Here is a 19,611-nt window from a genome sequence, read left to right as displayed (position 1 = left end):
CTCATCTTCAGTTGTCAGATTTATGAGAAAATCTTTTAGGTGACCTTCATGCTCCCTTGATAAATTCTCCCTTAATAAAGCTCCCTTGATAAATGAAAGCAGTGCTGTCAATTTTGCACATAGAGGGTTCATGGTAACCATTGTGCCGAGGCCTTTCACATGCCGAAAATGTCATTAATGATTGTGTATGCACTGCCATATGAAATGTTTAATTCCATGACAATTTTGGGCACTTTAATTCAACAAGTGTTCATGACAAGGCTCTCAGCTTGGGCTGAATAATCCAAATCAATCAGTGGTGGGTTGTCCTGCACATCTATGTGGCCATGTCTTAACTTGTTGAGTCAACAAGTTATGGTAGCATATGACAGACATTCACTGCCATGCATATCCACTATTCTACAGTGCATTTCCTTGGAGAAACTCCCTTACTTATGAAAAAAAGTTTATGACACTCCCGTATTCAAGCTTGTAATCATGAGAGTATGCCCTGTTTAACTGGCTGATGCAGAACAGCAGCAGAACCAGTAGTCTTGATACTGCAACCATGTTTGGCTGGATAGATCAGCCAACCAAAGGAGACCACGCAGTGTCCGACTTTTAGCTACGGCCGAATCGAAACACTTCATTCATTCTTGTGAAAATCTTCTTGATATGAAAATACAGATAGCTCGTACACGTGAAATGGGCCTGTCAAACATATTTAAACATGTATGCTGAAAGATACACATCAATCTAACACAAATTTGGTGTGCATTAATTATTTGGGCACAACGCACATCATTTGCACTGACATGGATCGAGAGCACAGGAGGCATGTGAACATGTACAGGGTTCTGAATATTTTGCTGCGCTGTTCTTAAGTTTTGCAGAACAATCGCATTTTGGCATCGACTTTGTTTAGTATAACACTTGTCACAGTTAACTGCCTGGTTTTTAAGAGGAAAGTGCTGATTTCCTTGCACTTATGGGGATGCGTGCTACTGCCGCGATGGCGCAAGAAAAAAACTTGTGTCACTGCCTGTTGTCATCTGCAGAAAGCAGTGTTTCAGGGAGGGAAGTCGCCTGTTCCAGGTGCAAGCAATGTGCGTTGGCAATGCTACCATGTTAACAGACCAGAACATTGCAGACATAATGTAAAGCAATCCAATCTCGAGCAGTTTACACACCAGGCTCACAGCATGTGAAATAGACTGAATAGGACATGAATAGCTACTTATCCAAGCAATGGCTCAATCCCAGGGCACATGCTCTCATGCATGACACATCACTTGTGAGCTGTCCATGGTGTTGGCTGTAGAAGGGCAGCGGATTGGGCGAGTTGGTGTTGCATGGTAACAATAAAATTCAAACAGCGCTAGGTGATAGGACCAGAAAGAGGAGCAGACAAACACGGCGCTGAACCACATCTATGCTAAAACCAAAGCAGGAAGCCAGGTTCTCCTCCAAGAGAAACTTTACAACTGCCTCCGAGTTAGGCACAACAAATGGGTCAGCCACGGAAAGTGCTGACAAATGCTTATTGAGGTAAGATGATACCACTAATTGGCAAGTTTAGCGTTCAGAGACTATTGCTCGAAAAGGAATGCTGGGCTTATGTGTTTTTGCCGAGAAGAAAATTTCCAGCAAAGAGCACTCTGTGTCCTTAACTTTGTTTGCCACACTTTGTTGCCAAACAGTTTTTAAACAAGGCGCTTGAGGCAATAGGCAAACATTTTAAAGTGACTAGTAAGGAACCGGTAAAGAATAAGAAGGAAGCCGTGTCGTTATTGAAAGGCTTGGGGCTTCTAAGTTTGGCAAACAAAGTTAAGGACGCAGAGCACTCTTTGCTGGAAATTTTCTTCTCGGCAAAAACACATAAGCCCAGCGTTCCTTTCCGAGCAATAGTCTCTGAACGCCAAACTTGCCAATTAGTGGTATCATCTTACCTCAATAAGCATTTGTCAGCACTTTCCGTGGCTGACCCGTTTGTTGTGCCTAACTCGGAGGCAGTTGTAACGTTTCTCTTGAAGGAGAACCTGGCTTCGTGCTTTGGTTTTAGCATAGATGTGGTTCAGCTCCGTGTTTGTCTCCTCCTCTTTCTGGTCCTGTCGTCTAGCGCTGTTTGAATTTTAGTGTTGGCTGTATCAGATAGTTTTTATGCTTTGTTTGGGATGAAGCCATCCTGACAAAAAGGCATTATTCATTTCCTTATGAAAGCCTATTTAACATGGTACAGATTGCCTGCTATTCCAGCTGCACTGCTACAGAAACCAGTTCAACACACTTGTTACTGATGCAGTGTAGTGCAGACTTGCAAACTTTCGCAGTGATGCTGCTTCTGGCCAACTGAAGTGTTGCGGCATGGTGTGATGTATGTGTTGATATTGGCAGCAGGAGCACATGCTTGCAACTCGGAAGGCAACTGCCTGAAGTTGAAACATCTGAAACAAACTGCCCTCAAGAGTGGAATGGTAGAACTGGTCAGAGAGTTTCACGTTGCATAATTGCACCATGCGAAACAGGCTTACATGGACCGCAACCCCACTGCAAGTGCCCAGTTTTTACAACACATGTTCATAACCTCACCTATGATGTCGCTGTGATTATTAGTAGATGGCACGGATGGTATTCACAATGCACTTGCATATGTTTATTAACAAACTTGAGCTTGGTACTATGCAAACGTTTTCTTGGTGGGTATTATTCTAAGTTTTTTGCTGGTCCTACATCATATTACTTAATTACCTAGTTTTTACAGTACAGTAGACTTCTGCTAATTCGACTCCAGTTAATTCAATTTTTCAGTTGGCTCGCTCCCCATCAAAGGTCCCGGCCGGTACCCATGCATTTCTATGGACCCAAATTTTCACAATTTCGATACTAAATTTCGCCTTTGACTGACAATTTGAACATGACCAGTCAGCATGCACAGGCCTGACGCCTATGGTGACCCCTATGGCAACCCCTATGACGGCCCCTATGGCAATCTCTGTAGCAACTTCTTTAGTGGCAGCGCCTGTCTCAGCAGAGCTTAGTGGGACAGTGAATGCATTGAAGACACATTATCTCCCATTAACTCTTTCGTTACCATGCCTATGTAGATCGATGACCGGTGAATGATGCTTTAGATCACCAATTTCGACACGTTGGAGCCGTTTCTTATCCACTTATGTCTGTCCAGTAGTTAGTACAGGCACTCCACTTCCAGATCAGTTAATGTTTTCGTGCTCAGCCGATGTTGTGATTTTTGACGGACCTTTCTGCGAACAAATGTGTGTAAGAGGCGTAACTGTCACCTTCTGCCACGCTCAAGAAAAAAGCATGCCACTCACGATTACGCCACACTAGCATCAAAATTTTGTAATCACTCTGCGCATTTGCCCTTTGAGCGAAAGTCTCTGCCAATGCACCCTTCTCTCATCTAACACCTCAGCCATGGGCGGCGCTTCAGTATCAATTCTGTCTCGTTTGGAAAGACTTCTCACATGCCCAAGGCAGGAAGCCCAGACTGTAAGCTGTTTGGTGTACCTCCATCCATATGCGACAAGTGAATTTCCAGTAAGCACTGAAAGTTATTTTCCCTTCTTTTTCTCTCTCTTTTTTTTTCTTTTCACACTACCTTTAAGTGCTGTTCAAGTACGCCGAAACTATATTGTGCATCTCGGTAAGTGCTAAAACCTTTTTCCTTCTTCTTACTTTTTTTATCACACAAGTTTTAAGTGCTCTTCAAATCAGCCGAAAATACATCGTCTACCTAGGCGCTTTCAAGGCTGCATGCATGCGTGAGATTTGGGAACCATGGTGCTAGGACTACTGAAAATTGACACTATATCGCGTGACATATGGCGATCAGCAAAACGCGCTGTTGGCAGATAAATCAACGGGTCTCATAGGCATGTAGGGCCCTCTGGGCTGTACTTTTAGGCGATAAGGTAGCCTCACCACCTGTGGGATTATAAGCTGAGCTATGTGAAATGCTCAGTTGCTATAGTTGGAAGTTCAAGTCCTTCTATTATTATTATTTTTTTTTAATCTGACGATGGTGAGCCTGAATTTGACCTCCTCCAGTGCACTGCATCTTCAGGCTTGGAGTGATGCCTGACACTGGCAAAAGATGCCAAGAGCGAGTGGGGCTATACTAATGCAGGTACAACCAAATTAGGAAGGCGCACTAAGCTTCAACAAAGATACTCCCTCACCAGAATAGGAATTGGCCTCCCTGGTGCAGTATTCGGCCACTCCCTCCCTCATGATTCCCACAATTAACCCATGGCCCTCAGTCCCCAGCATCTGCGGAGCACCTGACCAAGGCGGTGGTCAGACCTGTGACACAGCAGAGGGTGCTAAGAATCTCTGGACCTGGACAAGCCGCCAATGAAAACTTACCCTGGCAACCTTTAACAGCCGAATTCTGTCGAGTGAGGCTAGCTTAGCAGGACTCTTTGAGGAACTATAAGAAATTGTTTGGGATATCATCGGCCTTAGTGAGATTAGAAGAAATGGTGAAGCTTATACATTGCTGAATAACGCACATGTCCTCTGCTATAGACGTCTCCTAGATAAGAAGCAATACGGGGTAAGATTCTTAATCCATAAGAACATGGCGGGCAACATTGACGAATTCTACAGATTAATGAGAGGGTAGCAGTAGTCGTAATCAAATTTAATGAGAGGTATAGATTAAAGGTAGTACAAGCCTACACTCCTACATCCAGTCACGATGATGAGGAAGTAGGTCAGTTTTATGAAGATGTTAAATTAGCGATGAGAAAAGTGCAAACTCAGTGTACTGTAGTAATGGGCGACTTCAATGTGAAAGTGGGAAAAAAGCAGGCTGGTGAACAAGCAATTGGCAACTACGGCAACTATTCTAGGAACACTAGAGGAGAGATGCTGGTAGAATTCGCAGAAAGGAATAAGCTAAGAATAATGGACACTTTTATCAAGAAGCGTAGCAACAGAAAGTGGACCTGGAAAAGCCCTAATGGTGAAACAAGAAATGAGATTAGTTTCATACTTTCTGCCGATCCCAGCATAGTGTAGGATGTAGAAGTGATAGGTAGGGTAAAGTGCAGTGTTCATAGGCTAGTGAAAGCTAGGATTCACCTCAATTTGAAGACGGGAAGAGTAAAATTGGTCAAGAAGAAACAGGTCAACCTAGAGGCAGTAAGGGTAAAAGCAGACAAATTCAGACTGCTGCTTGCAAACAAATATGCAGCCTTAGAACAGAGAGATGAAGATGACATAGAGGTAATTAATGAAACCCTTGCTAGGCTGGCTTCAGAGGTAGCAATTGAAGTGGGAGGCAAGGTACCAAGGCAACCAGTAGGCAAGCTCTCCCAAGTGACAGAGGACCTAATAAAGAAACAACAAAGAATGACAGTGTCCAACTCAAGAGATAAGATAGAATTCATTGAACTGTCAGAACTGATCAAAAAGGCGAAAATAAGTGATATTCGAAATTACAACATGAGAAAGACTGAAGAAGCCGTAAGAAATGGACGCAGCCTGAAATCAGTGAGAAGGAAACTTGGCATATATAAGACAAACCAAGGTGTATGCACTGGAAGATAAGCAGGGTAATATCATCAGCAATCTCGGAGGTATAGTAAAAAAAAAAGAATTCTATACTGACATGTACAGTACCCAGAGGACTCGGGATACCTCGATGAGAAACAGTAATGAACAGGATACAGAAACTCCTCTTATAACTAGCGATGAAGTCAGAAAGGCCTTGCAAGACATGAAAGGGGGAAGAGCATCAGGAGAAGATGGCAGTCGATTTAATCAAAGATGGAGGAGACATAATGCTTAGAAAACTGGCGACTCTCTATACGAAGTGTCTATCGACTGCTAGAATAAGTTTAACACTGGCCTTTAGCCAATCAAGGAGGTTTCAGGGATACTCTACAATGGATCACATCTATAGTAGAGTATCCCTCTCCCTATTACGTAATCAAGGAGTACAGACCACTTACGTAAATATCTACAGAGATTCCACAGTTACCCTAATTCTACACCAGAAAAGTAGGAACATATAAAGAAAGGGGTCAGACAGGGAGACACAATCTCTCCAATGATATTCACTGCGTGCTTGGAAGAAATATTCAAGCTATTAAATTGGGAAGGCTTCCGAGTAAGGATCGACGACGAATACCTCAGCAACTTTCGGTTTGCCGATGACATTGTTCTATTCAGCAACAATGCAGATGAGTTACAACAAATGATTGAGGACCTTAACAGAGAGAGTGTAAGAGTGGGTTTTAGGAATAATATGCAGAAGGGACAAAGATAATGATGAATAACCGGGCAAAGGAACAAGAGTTCAGGATTGCCAGTCTGCCTCTAGAGTCTGTGAAGGAGTACATTTACCTATAGGTCAACTAATCACAGGGAACGCTGATCATGAGAAGGAAATTCACAGAAAAATAAAAATGGGTTGGATCGCATACGACAGACATTGTCAGCTCCTGACTGCATAGAAGCTTACCATTATCATTGAAAAGGAAGGTGTATAATCAGTGCATTTTACCAGTGCTAACATATGGGGCAGAAACTTGGAGATTGACAAAGAAGCTTGAGACCAAGTTGAGGACTGCGCAAAGAGGGATGGAATGAAGAATGCTAGGCATAACGTTAAGATACAGAAGGAAAGTGGTTTCGATCAGAGACCAAACAGGTATAGCCAATATTCCAATTGTCATTAAGAGAAAAAGATGGAGCTGGGCAGGTCATGTAATGCGCAGGTCAGATAACCGCTGGACCACTAGGGTTACAGAATGGGTACCAAGAGAACGGAAGTGTAGTCGAGGACGGCAGAAGACTAGGTGGATCAATGAAATTAAGAAATTCGCGGGCGCTAGTTGGAATCGGTTGGCGCAGGACAGGGGTAATGGGAGATCACAGGGAGAGGCCTTCGTCTTGCAGTGGACATAATATAGGGTGATGATGACGATGATGATGAAGGCAAGAATTAAATTATATCGCTGGATTTGCCGTCCGACAGTGCTGAATGGTGATAACGAACTGAAAATGATGCCAGCTGTCCACTAGTGAACTTTGGTTTGGAGTATGAATCACTTTATTCCACCAAAGTGTATTCCTGAAAGTCCGCCGCATGTCGAACATGTGGGCCTGGCATTTTCAGCCAGTTTCCAAGAGTTTAGGTTTCGCTTATCTTGTAAAATTCTGGCAAGGGGTGTTGCTGGTGTCACGGCGCAGTTATCAAAAGTCGCTTCCACGGCGTCGTCCCGCGCAATTGGTCGCGAGAAAAGCGTCGTGCTTGAAACTGTGCTGCACCCACACTTGAATTTAGTGATGAGGAGTCGAGTTATGATTCCGAAGATGACAGCAAAGCACATTCAAGCTCTGACGACGACAATGTTCTGAGTAAGCATGGGACATCCGCAGCTGTTCCCCGGAGAGTTTTCTTTACGGCCGTGAGCGGTCTCCTTGCTTATGCGCACTTATCTGCCGATCTTTCTGCACGACCTGAGAGCTTTACTGATAATCTTCAGGGTGCATACTTCGCTTGGTTATAATGTGCTGCCACTGGCAGCAAAGAAACTTTCGTTCACGCCAAGAAGGCTGCCCGTAGCACATCTTGGCTCAGCACTACGGATCAGTGCAAGATAGTTTACAGCAGCGTGGAATTTCTTTGCACTTTTCTTCTCTGCAGAGATGATAAAGACAATCTGCAAAAATTCAAACGGATATGCTTGGATGCACAATCTTGTAGTTGCCCAGCTACGCTGAGAGCGATCGGTCCTGGAAGAGGTGCATGACTCTAGGTGAACTGGTGGAGTACGTTCCTTGGACTTCTCATCGGATGATCCTCAGAAGATGCCGAAAAGGTGGAACTGCAAAATGTGTTACGAGGACCGCAAGGTTGAACAAAAACCAGACGTTTTGTGGGAAAAGTCCAGAGTGCATTTATGCTTCACAAAATCCAGGAACTGCTTCACCGCATGGCATGAGCGATGAACTGGTCTTAGTTTCTTTTTTGTACCAAAAGAATGGCAGCGTACTGAGCATTTATTTTTTCAGACACTATTCCTGGGTTATTTATCGTTGAAATGTATATTCTGGATTTCTTTTGATATTATTGTTTTTGTAAATATGTTTTTTTATTGTTTTTATCAACTGGCAGCAAAAACTGCTCACTAGAATTTTTTTTTGTTTGGCAACATATGTTTCTGGAAAGGGCATTTCATAAGGCACAATATACTATGCTGCAATGTGTGCTGGGATATTATTCGTAGTGTTAAATAATTTTTTTCCAAGACCTATAAAAAAAACTACCGTTTTCTCGTGGTAATTAAAAAGTTAAAAACCCCCATTTTTGGATTGCCCTAGCAAGCTTTTCAAGCAATAGCCCTAACACACATTGTCTCAGTATGCTATTTATCTGATTTTAGAGTGTTTTAGTTGAGCGTCTTTATGGTACGCTCCACTCCGAGCTGCCCCGCTAAGCCACAGCGGAGTGGCGGGCAATTTTCACGTTTTAGTTATACGTTTAGCGTAGCGGAGCGGACCTTTCGTAGTTGCAGCGCCCCCTGGCCAAATTCAGGGTAATGAAAGAAAATAAAAACACCTATTGATCACTCTTATACAGTAAAACGTATATATATGTATATATAACTTATTTCTCCATGAAGTATCTAGACGTGCATTTGTAATGCGTTACCGATCCATTTTATCCAATGAAAAATAAAGCGCTGTTTAGGGGAACGCCACGTGATAGCCAGCGCGCTTGCTTTCAGCATCCAATCCAACCCTTTCTGATGCTAACGCTAGCCGAACCGCTGCGCAGCACGCTCCGTTCAGGCAGCTTCTTAGCGGACCGTGTTCCTCACTCCGCAAGCCTGCTTACGGCTAAGCGGACGGCGCATGCGCGTTTACGCTTCCGCTCCGCTTAGCTGCTTAGCGGAGCGTAAACACGCTCAACTAAAACACTCTTTTAGTGCACGCCTTTTTTGTTTCAAGAAAATTGTGCCGAAAATTGCCCATGCGGTGCAATCGGGTACAAAACCAAAACCACCTTCGTGGCCCTCCGTATGCTTTGCCGCATAACAGGAATGTCTTGCGACGAAGCTAACTTTAAAAATCACGCACCAAAGTTGACTTTAAGAAGCCGGCCGCCAATGTGCAACACATAATAGACCCTTGCACATTTTTCATGCTAAATTATCGGGTATGCATTAGATTTCTACTTTTCTCAGGAGCTGTAACGTTATCTAGATGTTAATCTTCTGCTTCGGACATAAAGAAAGTGGGCGCTTGTTTGATTTGGGGGCATGTTAGGGCAAATGCTGCCAAATGAATCAGCATGTGTTTTGGAATTTTTTCTGCATCTTGCGGTAGTCGACTGTAGTGGTATTTGATGATGTCATTTTATATTACTCTTTTACCCCCAAGTATTTAATACAGTTAAACCTCAGTATAACAATGGCAGTAAAATCGCACTTTACTTGGCTATATTGAAAATTCATTATACTGAAATTTAACCTCTCATGTAAATAAGGACAATTGCTGACAAATTTTTCTTACATGGTAGGGGCTGTAAAGTTTTTCTAATTATCAGGGAATAAAAAAAATGAAGTTAATGAGACAAAAAAATGTAGTTTTAGAAGCTTTTGTGTCCACTCCGATGCTATGGCTGATGTCCGTAATGGGACGACGCCTTCCATACAGTTTGACTAACGTGGCATCAACTCATGGGACTCAACAAAGAAACCTTCGCATTAAAATCGGTGATGGGTGTTAACCTGTTGTTCACAGCAGCAATGCTTGTCATAAATTTGCAACATAGCGCGCACTTGTCATGGCCAAGAAATAGATCCAGATGCAGTATGGTGTCCGAAATTTTGGTAACCATTATGCACTCTTTTTAGTATTAGTTCTATGAGTAAAATGCCGCAGTTGAAGTATTGACAACAACATGAAGGTTCATAGTTTTATCCGCCATATAAATTGCAGTAAATGTTTGCTTACTAATTAAACTAACAAGCATGATGGTACATGCACAAAGGCAAATATGAACAGATATCACTTGATGAACTTGCACACTTGCTGCCACAATGCTGGCATGGTGAAGAGCGGAGGCAGAGGGGAATGAACACTTCGCCTGCCTATTGCTTCAATGCGTCTCTAACATTTGAGATTACGCAACCTCCAGGACGAAATGCGTTAGAAGAAAGCACACGCGAAGCTACCAGCGATCTCGGCTCGCCCAGTGTCTGCATCCGCTGCAGATTAGCTCTAAAATAAGGCGCGCTGCACTAACAGCCTCGGAGGAGGAGACACACGCTCACCTACCCTTGCCCTCCTATGCGTATGTGGAAAGATGGCACGCATGAAGTACCATCCTTCTCGGTTCACCCTTGCATGCTTTCCCTTGCACCCACAGCATATGATGCATGGGACGCGATATGATCTTATGGCACTTGGACTTTGTACTGAACACGACGGCGAGAGGATTTTGAGTTTAGTATTATACCATTATTCATGCTTATCAATTTTATTTCCACATGCGGCGACAGTGGCACAATCACAAATTTTTTTCCGGGAGGGGGTGCATGCACGGACGGGTATGGGGTGGTGGCTGGGCAGGCGGCATGCTGGTACACACACATTTTTTTTTTTTTGAAATGGGGGGAGGCAACTGGCCAGTGTTTTCTCCCTTACTACACCCCTGCCACCCCCTCCCCCCCCAAAGGTAGGGATAATTGACCAAAACAAAAACACCAAATCAGGTGCTGACACAATGCATGCTCAGGATACAGAACTATATCTGGTGTAGAATGTGTAGACACGAACGCACCAGGCACTACGCCGACACTGCACTCGCCAGTTATGACCTCTGAAATGAGGCGGTGCACACCAATAGATTTTAGAGGCCACGACCAGCTGAATTTACCATTAACGGTGAACATGCCTATGTCCAGCATGACATGATTACAAGCAGCCAAAGTGTACATTCACATCAATAAAGCGTGTTTTACTTTTCTTTTCTGGGAAAGAAAAACACTTCATCTGTCTTCTGTAGATCTTGTTCAGTTACTGTGAGCTATGACGTCTGGATAAGGTTTTTGCATACTCACCAAGACCTTAGGTGGCAGTGGAAACTTTGAGCGACCAAGTAGCCAATCTTCATGAAGGTTATGAACTTGACAAAGCCAATCCTGACAAAAGCATAAGAATTGATTTACTTAACTGATGGATCATTACACTCAATAGTTCTGCTATGCTGCATACCACAGATATTGAGCACATAGTGTCTCACACTTGTGAGGTCAAGCTCAAAACCAAATCATCGCCTCGTATACAGTCTAATGCCCTTGTATCAGCCGGAAGTGCACAGGGCACTGATCGTCGTGCCTGGTTCCAACAATTGCCGCCAGTCCACAAGAGAGCAGACGAGGTTATAGCACAGCACACACTAGAGCTTGTTCTTTTTTTTCTATGCGGCTTCTATTGCTTACTGAATGCCTTTCCCCCCCCCTAATCTTACTCTTGGGCATAAAATTTCTCTTTGTGGGCGTGTGTGTGTGTGTGTGTGTGCATGTGTCATTAAAAAAAAATATATAGGGCTGTTCGATTTATCTCCGCCACCTGAACTGGTTCATGAGGCACTGCACCCTGCCATTCATTTGAGCAATGCAGCGATTGTGCCTTCTGAAACATGCCATTCATTTCAAAAGGTGAAGGAAAGGTGCAGGGCTGGTTCACGATCTTTCTGCACTCTCCCTACTCATGGTGCCAGTTTGGTGATGACATGCAGCTGCGAAGCACCAGCGCAATAGAGGACGCAGCACATGGATGTAAGCGCCATTGAAACCCTGTTTACGCATGTCTGCTGTGCCTACACAGTGTATGGTGTGTTTACACCTGAGAAGCTGACAGTACCTGCATCTCAGAACCTCTCAAAGCAACTAAGATGGCACACATTCGGCGAACAAAATGTAACTCCAGCACCAAATGTGCACCTCGGCATTCGTTTCGAGTGTTGCGTTGTGTCTGCACTGCTGAAGTTGAGCGGCACAATTTCTTAATGTCCCATGCCACGCAGTGAACTGGTTCGCAGTAGTTCAGGCGAATTGAACGTATGTTATATGCATGAAGGAAGTCTCTTTGTAGCAAATGGTTGCTGCATCATGGGTAGGAAACCCTGAGTCAAGTGTTGGACAAAAAAAAAAGAGAGGGAAACTTTATTTAATGGTGGAAACGCAGAGAGGTCTGCCTGAAGGACACATCTCTGGCCTGCTACTTCACATAGTGGAGGGGAGGGGTGGGGGATGTATGAAGGCAGAGGAGGTAGAAGATGAAGGGTCACATATTATAATTATTAGTATCGGACAACTTCTACTTTCCTGCTGCCTTTCTGAAGCTGTATACTACTATGTGCCTTCCACCACTAGAGTATGCCTCTGTAGTATGTTGACCTTGTAGAGCACATCCAGTGTAAATTTATATCCACTTTCAAATGCCGCCTTAGCCATTCTGCTGACCATAGCTCAGCACTTTCACATGTACTTCAATTTGCATCTCTAAAGTCAAGATGTATTATGTCAGACCTTTTGTTCTTCTTTAAGGTGGCTCATGGCACTGTTACTCGAAGCTTTATAATCATGTAAACTTTTGCATACTAGAAAAATCTACCAGGCAGCATTTTGCATATTCTGCATATTCTGCCTATATTTACATATTTCAGAATTCATTTGCTGTGTTCTGTATAAGTGTAGGTAACATGTTGCATGATTAGCTTGATTTCATGCTTGCCTCCTAGTTTATTTTTTCTCCTGTTGGTTCTTCTATCTCATACTGTTTTCACTACCACATTTATCTTTTCTGTACATTGTGTTTTGTGTATTATAGTTTTAAAGTGCACCAGTACAATGACTTCATAGCTGTTCCTAGGCACTATAGGGAGTGTGCAATGTGATGGGGGTGCAGCCTTGGCAGAACACCATCGAGATGACTTGCATGCTAGCTGCAGCAGACGACGGCAAGTGAGAGCAGCACACTTACTGTAAACAAAGCTCTCTGAGAAAAATTTCGCACAAAATGTCCAAACAATTGTCACAGTTGGATCCTAATAGTACAATGTCACTATTCCTGTAACTATGACAAATGAAGAATGACTAAGCGAGATTGTTTGCGCCAGACTTTATTTTCAGATAGAGCCTGCTCTGCAGTGTTATGTTCCTTGCAACTCAATCTTCCATTTAAACGATTATGAATGGGTCCTGAAGTAGTGATTTCTGCTTTCTCTATTACACATGTTAAGCTTTGACCACAGAATAAATTAGATTATTGTAAACATAAAGAAAAATAGATACTTCAATATACGTTTGTGCACATCCACATGCTATATCTAAGGACCCTTAAAGATGCAGCATTGAGATTGTGGCTGGAAAAGTTCAGTGCTCAGAGAACTGCTACAAAAATCTTTCGAGAAGCACCAGAACATAAAGAAGGCGAACAAATAAGCGCTTGTAACTTGTAACCCCCTTTTATTTAAAGGGACTGAGAACTGGCCATATGTGTTGTGAGATGTTAATAGAAATGAAATGAACATGATTTACAGTGACAGAATCCAGCACTCTGTTCACGATTTAAGTAGGAATTATAATTTTAAATTGGCAAAGAAAGTCTCAAAAACCAATAAGTTGCAAGGCCTGGCAGTGAAATCTTGGTACTTCGGATGTAGTCTATGAGATTACTGTACGTACCTAAGTTGACTGTTATTAGGTACAGCACAATTATTGCTTAAAATTGTAGTTGGTATATTATTAGACACTTGCGCTTCATTCTATGCATCAGAAATCAAAAGTGCATGAATGGCTATGGCAACACGCTGAACTGTGTATCACGTGTAGAAGCGTTGTTTCGTTTTCGATCCGATTGGTTTCATTTTGACTTGTTAAATACCAAAGCAGTTCATCAGGAAACTACAAAAATGCATAGCTATTATCACAGAAATACTTTAGAACACTTTGGAAAACATGAATCACAGGTACACCGACTTGACAAAATAATACTTTCTCACAGCTACAGTGGCTGCACTTGTCATGTGCCTCCCACTAACGCCCGCGAATAATCACTATCACGCTCACCTATCGACATTTTCAGCATGCTTCCAGTGAACGACTATATCCCCACTGCAGATTGAAAAATTCTGATAAAAATGTTTCACAGCGTTTTCCGCGTTACTGCTTACAGGTAAGTTTTCCATAGGACTAAAAAAAATGGTTACCATGAAAATTAGTTTTCAGTCCTTTTAACATTATCTGCTGGAGTTGATGCAGAGAGTGCTTTGAATAGAGAATACCAAAGCGCCAACAGTTACTTAAAATTTGTAATTTTAAGTTATCGCTTATAGTATGCAAGTGTTACGCTCACTTGTCATCATCTGCTACAACTGATTACAATATATACTGGGGAATTTGATCCACATGCAGATGAAATAACACCTATAGTTTGCATTCAGTTATAAACAATTGCAGCTAAGAAAGCCTGTTCAACAGAGGCATACTCATTCGTTTGTTGTGTACATGATATGTACGACCACTGTAGCTAGTAGTAGGCATGCAGTATGCATAAACAGTAGGCAAAACTGCGTTGGCAGAGCCAACAGACATTAATTTACGCTTGTTTAGTAGCTGTGCCCATGTTAATGTTGATGCTATGTACTGTACATCTCACAAGCATTGTGATGTGCACACTTGCTTTGTTAGCCCATTTCAATGCTGTGTCAACATGCACTAGCTATAGTTTATAGCTTTGTACACGGGCGTTCACGTTTCGAATCTATGTCAGCTCTGTTTCATCTAAAACTGACAACATATAACCTGATCACTAGCATCTACTGACCGCTTTAAAAAGACATTAAGATGATTTTGAAGTAGCCAACTGACCCACAGATGTGAACATTACAGCACGTAACACAATATATTTTGCCCAATTTGTGTTTGCTTTAATTATTTTCAGCTCTTGAGTTCTATGCCATGTCAACACAGTGTACCCACTGATTCCCAATGCAACAGTCATGAGCACGTGTGGAAAAATACATGGTATGTGAAGGCAATGAGCACATCGTCTCCAAAACGAGCCACACACAGCAACACACAACATAGCACCGGACTGGCTGTTGGTGGCAGTGATGCAGTGTGCTGCCACGCCATCTCTAGGTGCTGCACGGTTGCTATAATAAATATTTTAATGTTGTTATTATTATTATTTATTATTACACAAAAACCGACAAAAATCAAAGAAAGAAGGACAGGCTGACAATTGCCTCCTGAAAGGACACCATGCGTGCCCACTGACTTAAAAGAGAAAAGAAAGAAGAGAATGAGAGAAGAAGGGAGGCACAAGCACAGCATGTCACATCACATAGGGACAGAGAAAGAGCAGAGTCGAATTGAAAAGGTGATTGTGAAACAAATGCACAGTGCCACTATCCTGGGAACACTGCACATGTGCATTTTACTCACCATGTTTGGGCAATTATTATATACTTTGTGCTAATGGGGAATGTAGCCAGCAGTGTACCCACTGAGTTCATTAGGTGCCAATGGCATAGTAGTAGTAGTAGTAGTAGTAGTAGTAGTAGTAGTAGTAGTAGTGGTGGTGGTAGTAGTAGTAGTAGTAGTAGTAGTAGTAGTAGTAGTAGTAGTAGTAGTAGTAGTAGTAGTAGTAGTAGTAGTAATAATAATAATAATAATAATAATAATAATAATAATAATAATAACCCCAAGTGGTCCAAATTTCCGGAGTTCCCCATTACAGCATGCCTCATAATCAGGTCGTGGTTTTGGCATATAAAACCCCATAATTTAATGAATTTTTAAAATAACAATAATAATGCTGCTGACAAATTTTTCGTGTCATTTAAAAAAAGAAGTGACAAGAGGACTGGAAATTGAGGGGTTAGCAGACAGAAAAAAAGCAGGGTTGCCCCATTATGTGGTGGTTGTAGAGCTACACATACCCCAATCTAACTTTGCTTGTGCTATTATGACAAATCGGTTTTAGCTCTTTCCTCAGACTGAGATCAAACGGAGGCTTATTCTAAGGCTTTGTTGGCTCACTGTTTAGGGTATTCTATTGAACTGTCAGAAAGTAAAATTTGCATATGCTGTTTACAATATTATATATTCAGGTGTTCTGAGCTTACATCACCTATAGCTAATCTGTATTCAACAATGTAAGACTAAAAATATCAACTTGGGTGGTCAATAGTGAAATACTTTGGCAAGTAAGTCTGATTCGCTGTGAATGGTGATAGTATAACACAGAGTGACAAGAAAAATAGGGGCTCATCATCTCTAGTTCTGTCTGTGTGTCTTTCTTTGTCCCGCCTAACATCACTTTTAAGAAGTCAACATTGTAATGAGCTCCTAAGCTACTCTATAAGGTTCCTGTGACATCAATGCTTCTACTGTTAGTCCTAAAGCACAAAACTGTTGCAATGAGACACAGGCCAAATGTCTCGGCCCTTACTACCGTGGAAGTAAACTCTTTCTTGCAGCTCACCAAATATACCACAAAATTTTTTCTTTCAACAAATGAATTTCACTGCTTATTACCATTACTATTACATAGGTAAATAAAATTTATAATACATACAAAAGGAAGTTGGTCCTCCTCAGGGCGTTTTCGTTTCTGGATCCTGGCCATTGCAACTTCTGGCCTTGTTCTCAAGTAGACTGTGTATTGAAAAAAATAATAACTTTTTTTTTCTCTTCTCTCTTGCATTCACACTCTGCTTACTACACAAAGCAACAGCACCTCCCAGGTTTTGTCTCATCATGTAGAACAAAATTTAAGCGAAAGCTCGTCATATACGAAGCTCTAGGGGCAGTAAGTTGGCCCCCACTCTTACCCCCTCATCTCTAAATGAAAAATTTATTATGTCCTGCAGGCCAGCCAACAACAAGTCAACAGACTTGTTTTCCTTGTTGTGAATTTCAAAGACATTTGTACTATTGCATGATAGAAATTTCATGGTCATTTAGGAACATATTATGAGCAATTTTAGCGCAATTTTTTAGTTAACCAAGCAACATGCTTTTCTGTAATGTTGTTGTTCTGATAGGACAACAAACCAAAAGTCACAGATTTAGTTTCAAGCACAGCAATCCAAGAACAACTAATTTCACAGCAATTCTACTCAAGATGCTGTAAGAAATTGATAAAACAGTATTTTTTAAAGTGCAACCTCTTTGTACTTGAAGTAAACTTACATATTTGGACTCGTGGCACCGCCACCTGCCCATAGAACCAATGTATAAAAGAAACTGAAATTTCATATGCTGATCAAATTTATGGACACAATCCCCACATGTGATGGTGCAAATATTGTGGCTGTAAAAAAATTTACTGCCACATCAACTTGGCACAAAACCGCAACTTTGACAGCCAACTTCCATGCAAGCGGCACTAGTGAGGCCTGATGGCATACATAGTGGCCTACTGGACTGCAACAAAAATGTGCTAATGGTGTAGCTAATAACAAGCTGCCGCTGGAAGCTTTCCACGAATATGGTCCTACCAGCAGACCTCATCGGCAAATGAGGGTGAGATCACATGCATGGGCTAGACTGACAGCCTTCGCAGCAGAGTTGGGTCTGTGTACGGCCCCCTTCGAGTCCGAAAAATCCCTTGGCAACTAAGTGCAACTTGAAATGCATGGAGGAAAAAACTCCAATTACAATTAAATTACACATCCTAGATGTGAACATGCATTTTGGCTCGCAGCTTGGCTTGGTTGGGCCACAGCTACAGTGGATAGAAGCTTGAACTGCGGTCACCACCAAGTGGCTCCTATGGGAGATGGCGATGCCACTTTGTCATGATTTTGCTAGATGGCACGCACTATAGCTTACTTGTCATACTGAACATGTCCAATTGGAAGCGGTGTAAATTCTGACTGGGTGAGCAGAATGTGAAAGGGTATGCCTCTTTCTGTCGTCTGTCTTTATTCTGAATTTGTAAGTTGAATAAATTTTGTTTGGCTGCCTCAATTTTCATATATTTCTTTTGCATTAACCCTGGTATAACACAAGGAATGCATAGTGATGCATAAAGCCCGGGATACATGGAGTGGACTTTCACGGGGAACATCGCCCGGCACAAATAGACTTGGTGGGATGCCGCCGATGGTTCACTGGCATCGTTTACATTCAGCGAAAACCAGGCGGACGCAGCTACGTGCTCGCCGCGCATCTGTTCGTGTTGCCAGATTCTAGGAATGTGTTTTTGGATAAGGAAAAAAACAAAACCCAAACAAGCTTTTTATTGTTATTTGTATTTAATGACTAAACAACTTGGAAAAATGTTTCATAGAGGCGCTTACAAACGATTTCCGCACATTTCATGAGCTGCAAGCGTTTTGGCGGGCTGGCTTTGCGCCGTCTGGCTACATTGAATGCTGGCACCGCGGAGTGCAGGCAGTCGGATTTGTGGTTTTCCAACTGTGACTTTGATTTACTTTGTGTAAAAGCACATTGTGGTTATTCATGTTTACTTCAGTTTCAGTTCCTGTTTTAAAGCCTCCTCTAACAACAAGCATTTACTACTGAAGCCGGAGAGGATAGAATTATCGGTATTTGGCGTGAAATAGGCGTCTCAGTGGCTCTCGTTCTCGATGGCCTAGGCATTCCGTGCGCCGCCTGGGCACACACAGATGCAAACAGCCACAAGACCAGGCATGGTCAGCTTCTAGCTATAATCTGTCGTCGCTCCTTTTCCTCAAGGCACTCGAGCAGAAGGGACTTGTGGTTGTTGTAGAGGAGTGGTTTCTCACGAAAGAAGCACAAAACCAAGCTTTGAGAGCACGCGTGCCGACAGCGAGGAAAAAACAAAAAACAAAAAACAAAAACAAAACAAAAACACAGCTTCCGGCGCTGCCAACGAGGAACCGTTTCGTCCCCTATAACCGAACCTATATGGGTGGCACCACACACACAAGAAAGACAATAATAAGAAAAGCAGTACAATGCACACACTATTTTGAGCCATGGAACCTTCGATCGGGTTGGTAAGAAAATTGCACTGAACTTAAAATTATCATCTTTTTTGTGAGCACCTTAAGTTTGTAGATGAAAAATAAGTTTACCCAAATTTGTACTCTTAAACATTCAATATACAGCTGTAATGATCAACGGCGTCCCTTTCACACGCAGAGAGCCCGAAAGTCTGTGGCCAAACTAGCCCAAACGTCCGCAATCCGGCGCTTCAGCGCGGCAGCATGGCGGCCGCGCGACGGGTGTTTTTATGGACAACCAAAAATACACAAAAACCAACCAGCTGCTGGATGTCAGAGGGAGATCGATCGTCGCAACGCCTGGTGAGCGCGCAAGGCACTCCTGCTGGCGATTATCGTTGGGCTTCGGTTTTCCGCCGGTAGCCGCCGGGAGTCAATTTTTTGGACGCTGAGGGGCGAGCGTTCGCCGCTGGGCGTATTTTGTTGCCTGGATGCCGATTTTCCACTCCATGTATCGTGGGCTTAGCACAGCAAGTATAAAATTTTTGCTGGGCCCCTTTAAAAAGTGGTGGCAAAGACTCAAGCAGGAAAATTTGATAGATACTTATGCACAGCATGTACAGACCTGGACAGCTTTG

The 19,611-nt window shown here is 42.6% G+C and overlaps 1 protein-coding gene and 1 long non-coding RNA gene across 4 annotated transcripts in view; one reads left to right on the top strand and one right to left on the bottom strand.

The window, feature by feature from the left end:
- The window catches only part of dnk (deoxynucleoside kinase), a 53,955-nt gene that overhangs the window by 5,714 nt on the left and 28,630 nt on the right, over positions 1 to 19,611 (bottom strand). For all 3 annotated transcript variants that reach the window (XM_070529982.1, XM_070529972.1, XM_070529975.1), the window contains exons 7-8: positions 16,615 to 16,694; positions 11,085 to 11,165 (exon numbers count right to left, since the gene is read on the bottom strand). In XM_070529982.1, coding sequence (XP_070386083.1) covers positions 11,085 to 11,165; positions 16,615 to 16,694 — 161 coding nt within the window. The remainder of the gene's footprint in view (positions 1 to 11,084; positions 11,166 to 16,614; positions 16,695 to 19,611) is intronic.
- The window catches only part of LOC139052857 (uncharacterized), a 50,676-nt gene that overhangs the window by 30,082 nt on the left and 983 nt on the right, over positions 1 to 19,611 (top strand). The window contains exon 2 of the long non-coding RNA XR_011510092.1: positions 19,173 to 19,336. This is a non-coding gene — a long non-coding RNA (uncharacterized lncRNA). The remainder of the gene's footprint in view (positions 1 to 19,172; positions 19,337 to 19,611) is intronic.

The sequence above is a fragment of the Dermacentor albipictus genome, chromosome 1 (genome assembly GCF_038994185.2).
Source record: "Dermacentor albipictus isolate Rhodes 1998 colony chromosome 1, USDA_Dalb.pri_finalv2, whole genome shotgun sequence".
In the NCBI taxonomy this organism is placed as follows: Eukaryota; Metazoa; Arthropoda; class Arachnida; order Ixodida; family Ixodidae; genus Dermacentor; species Dermacentor albipictus.
The sequence above is the reverse complement of the archived record's forward strand: the minus strand, read 5'-3'. Positions and strand labels throughout refer to the sequence as shown.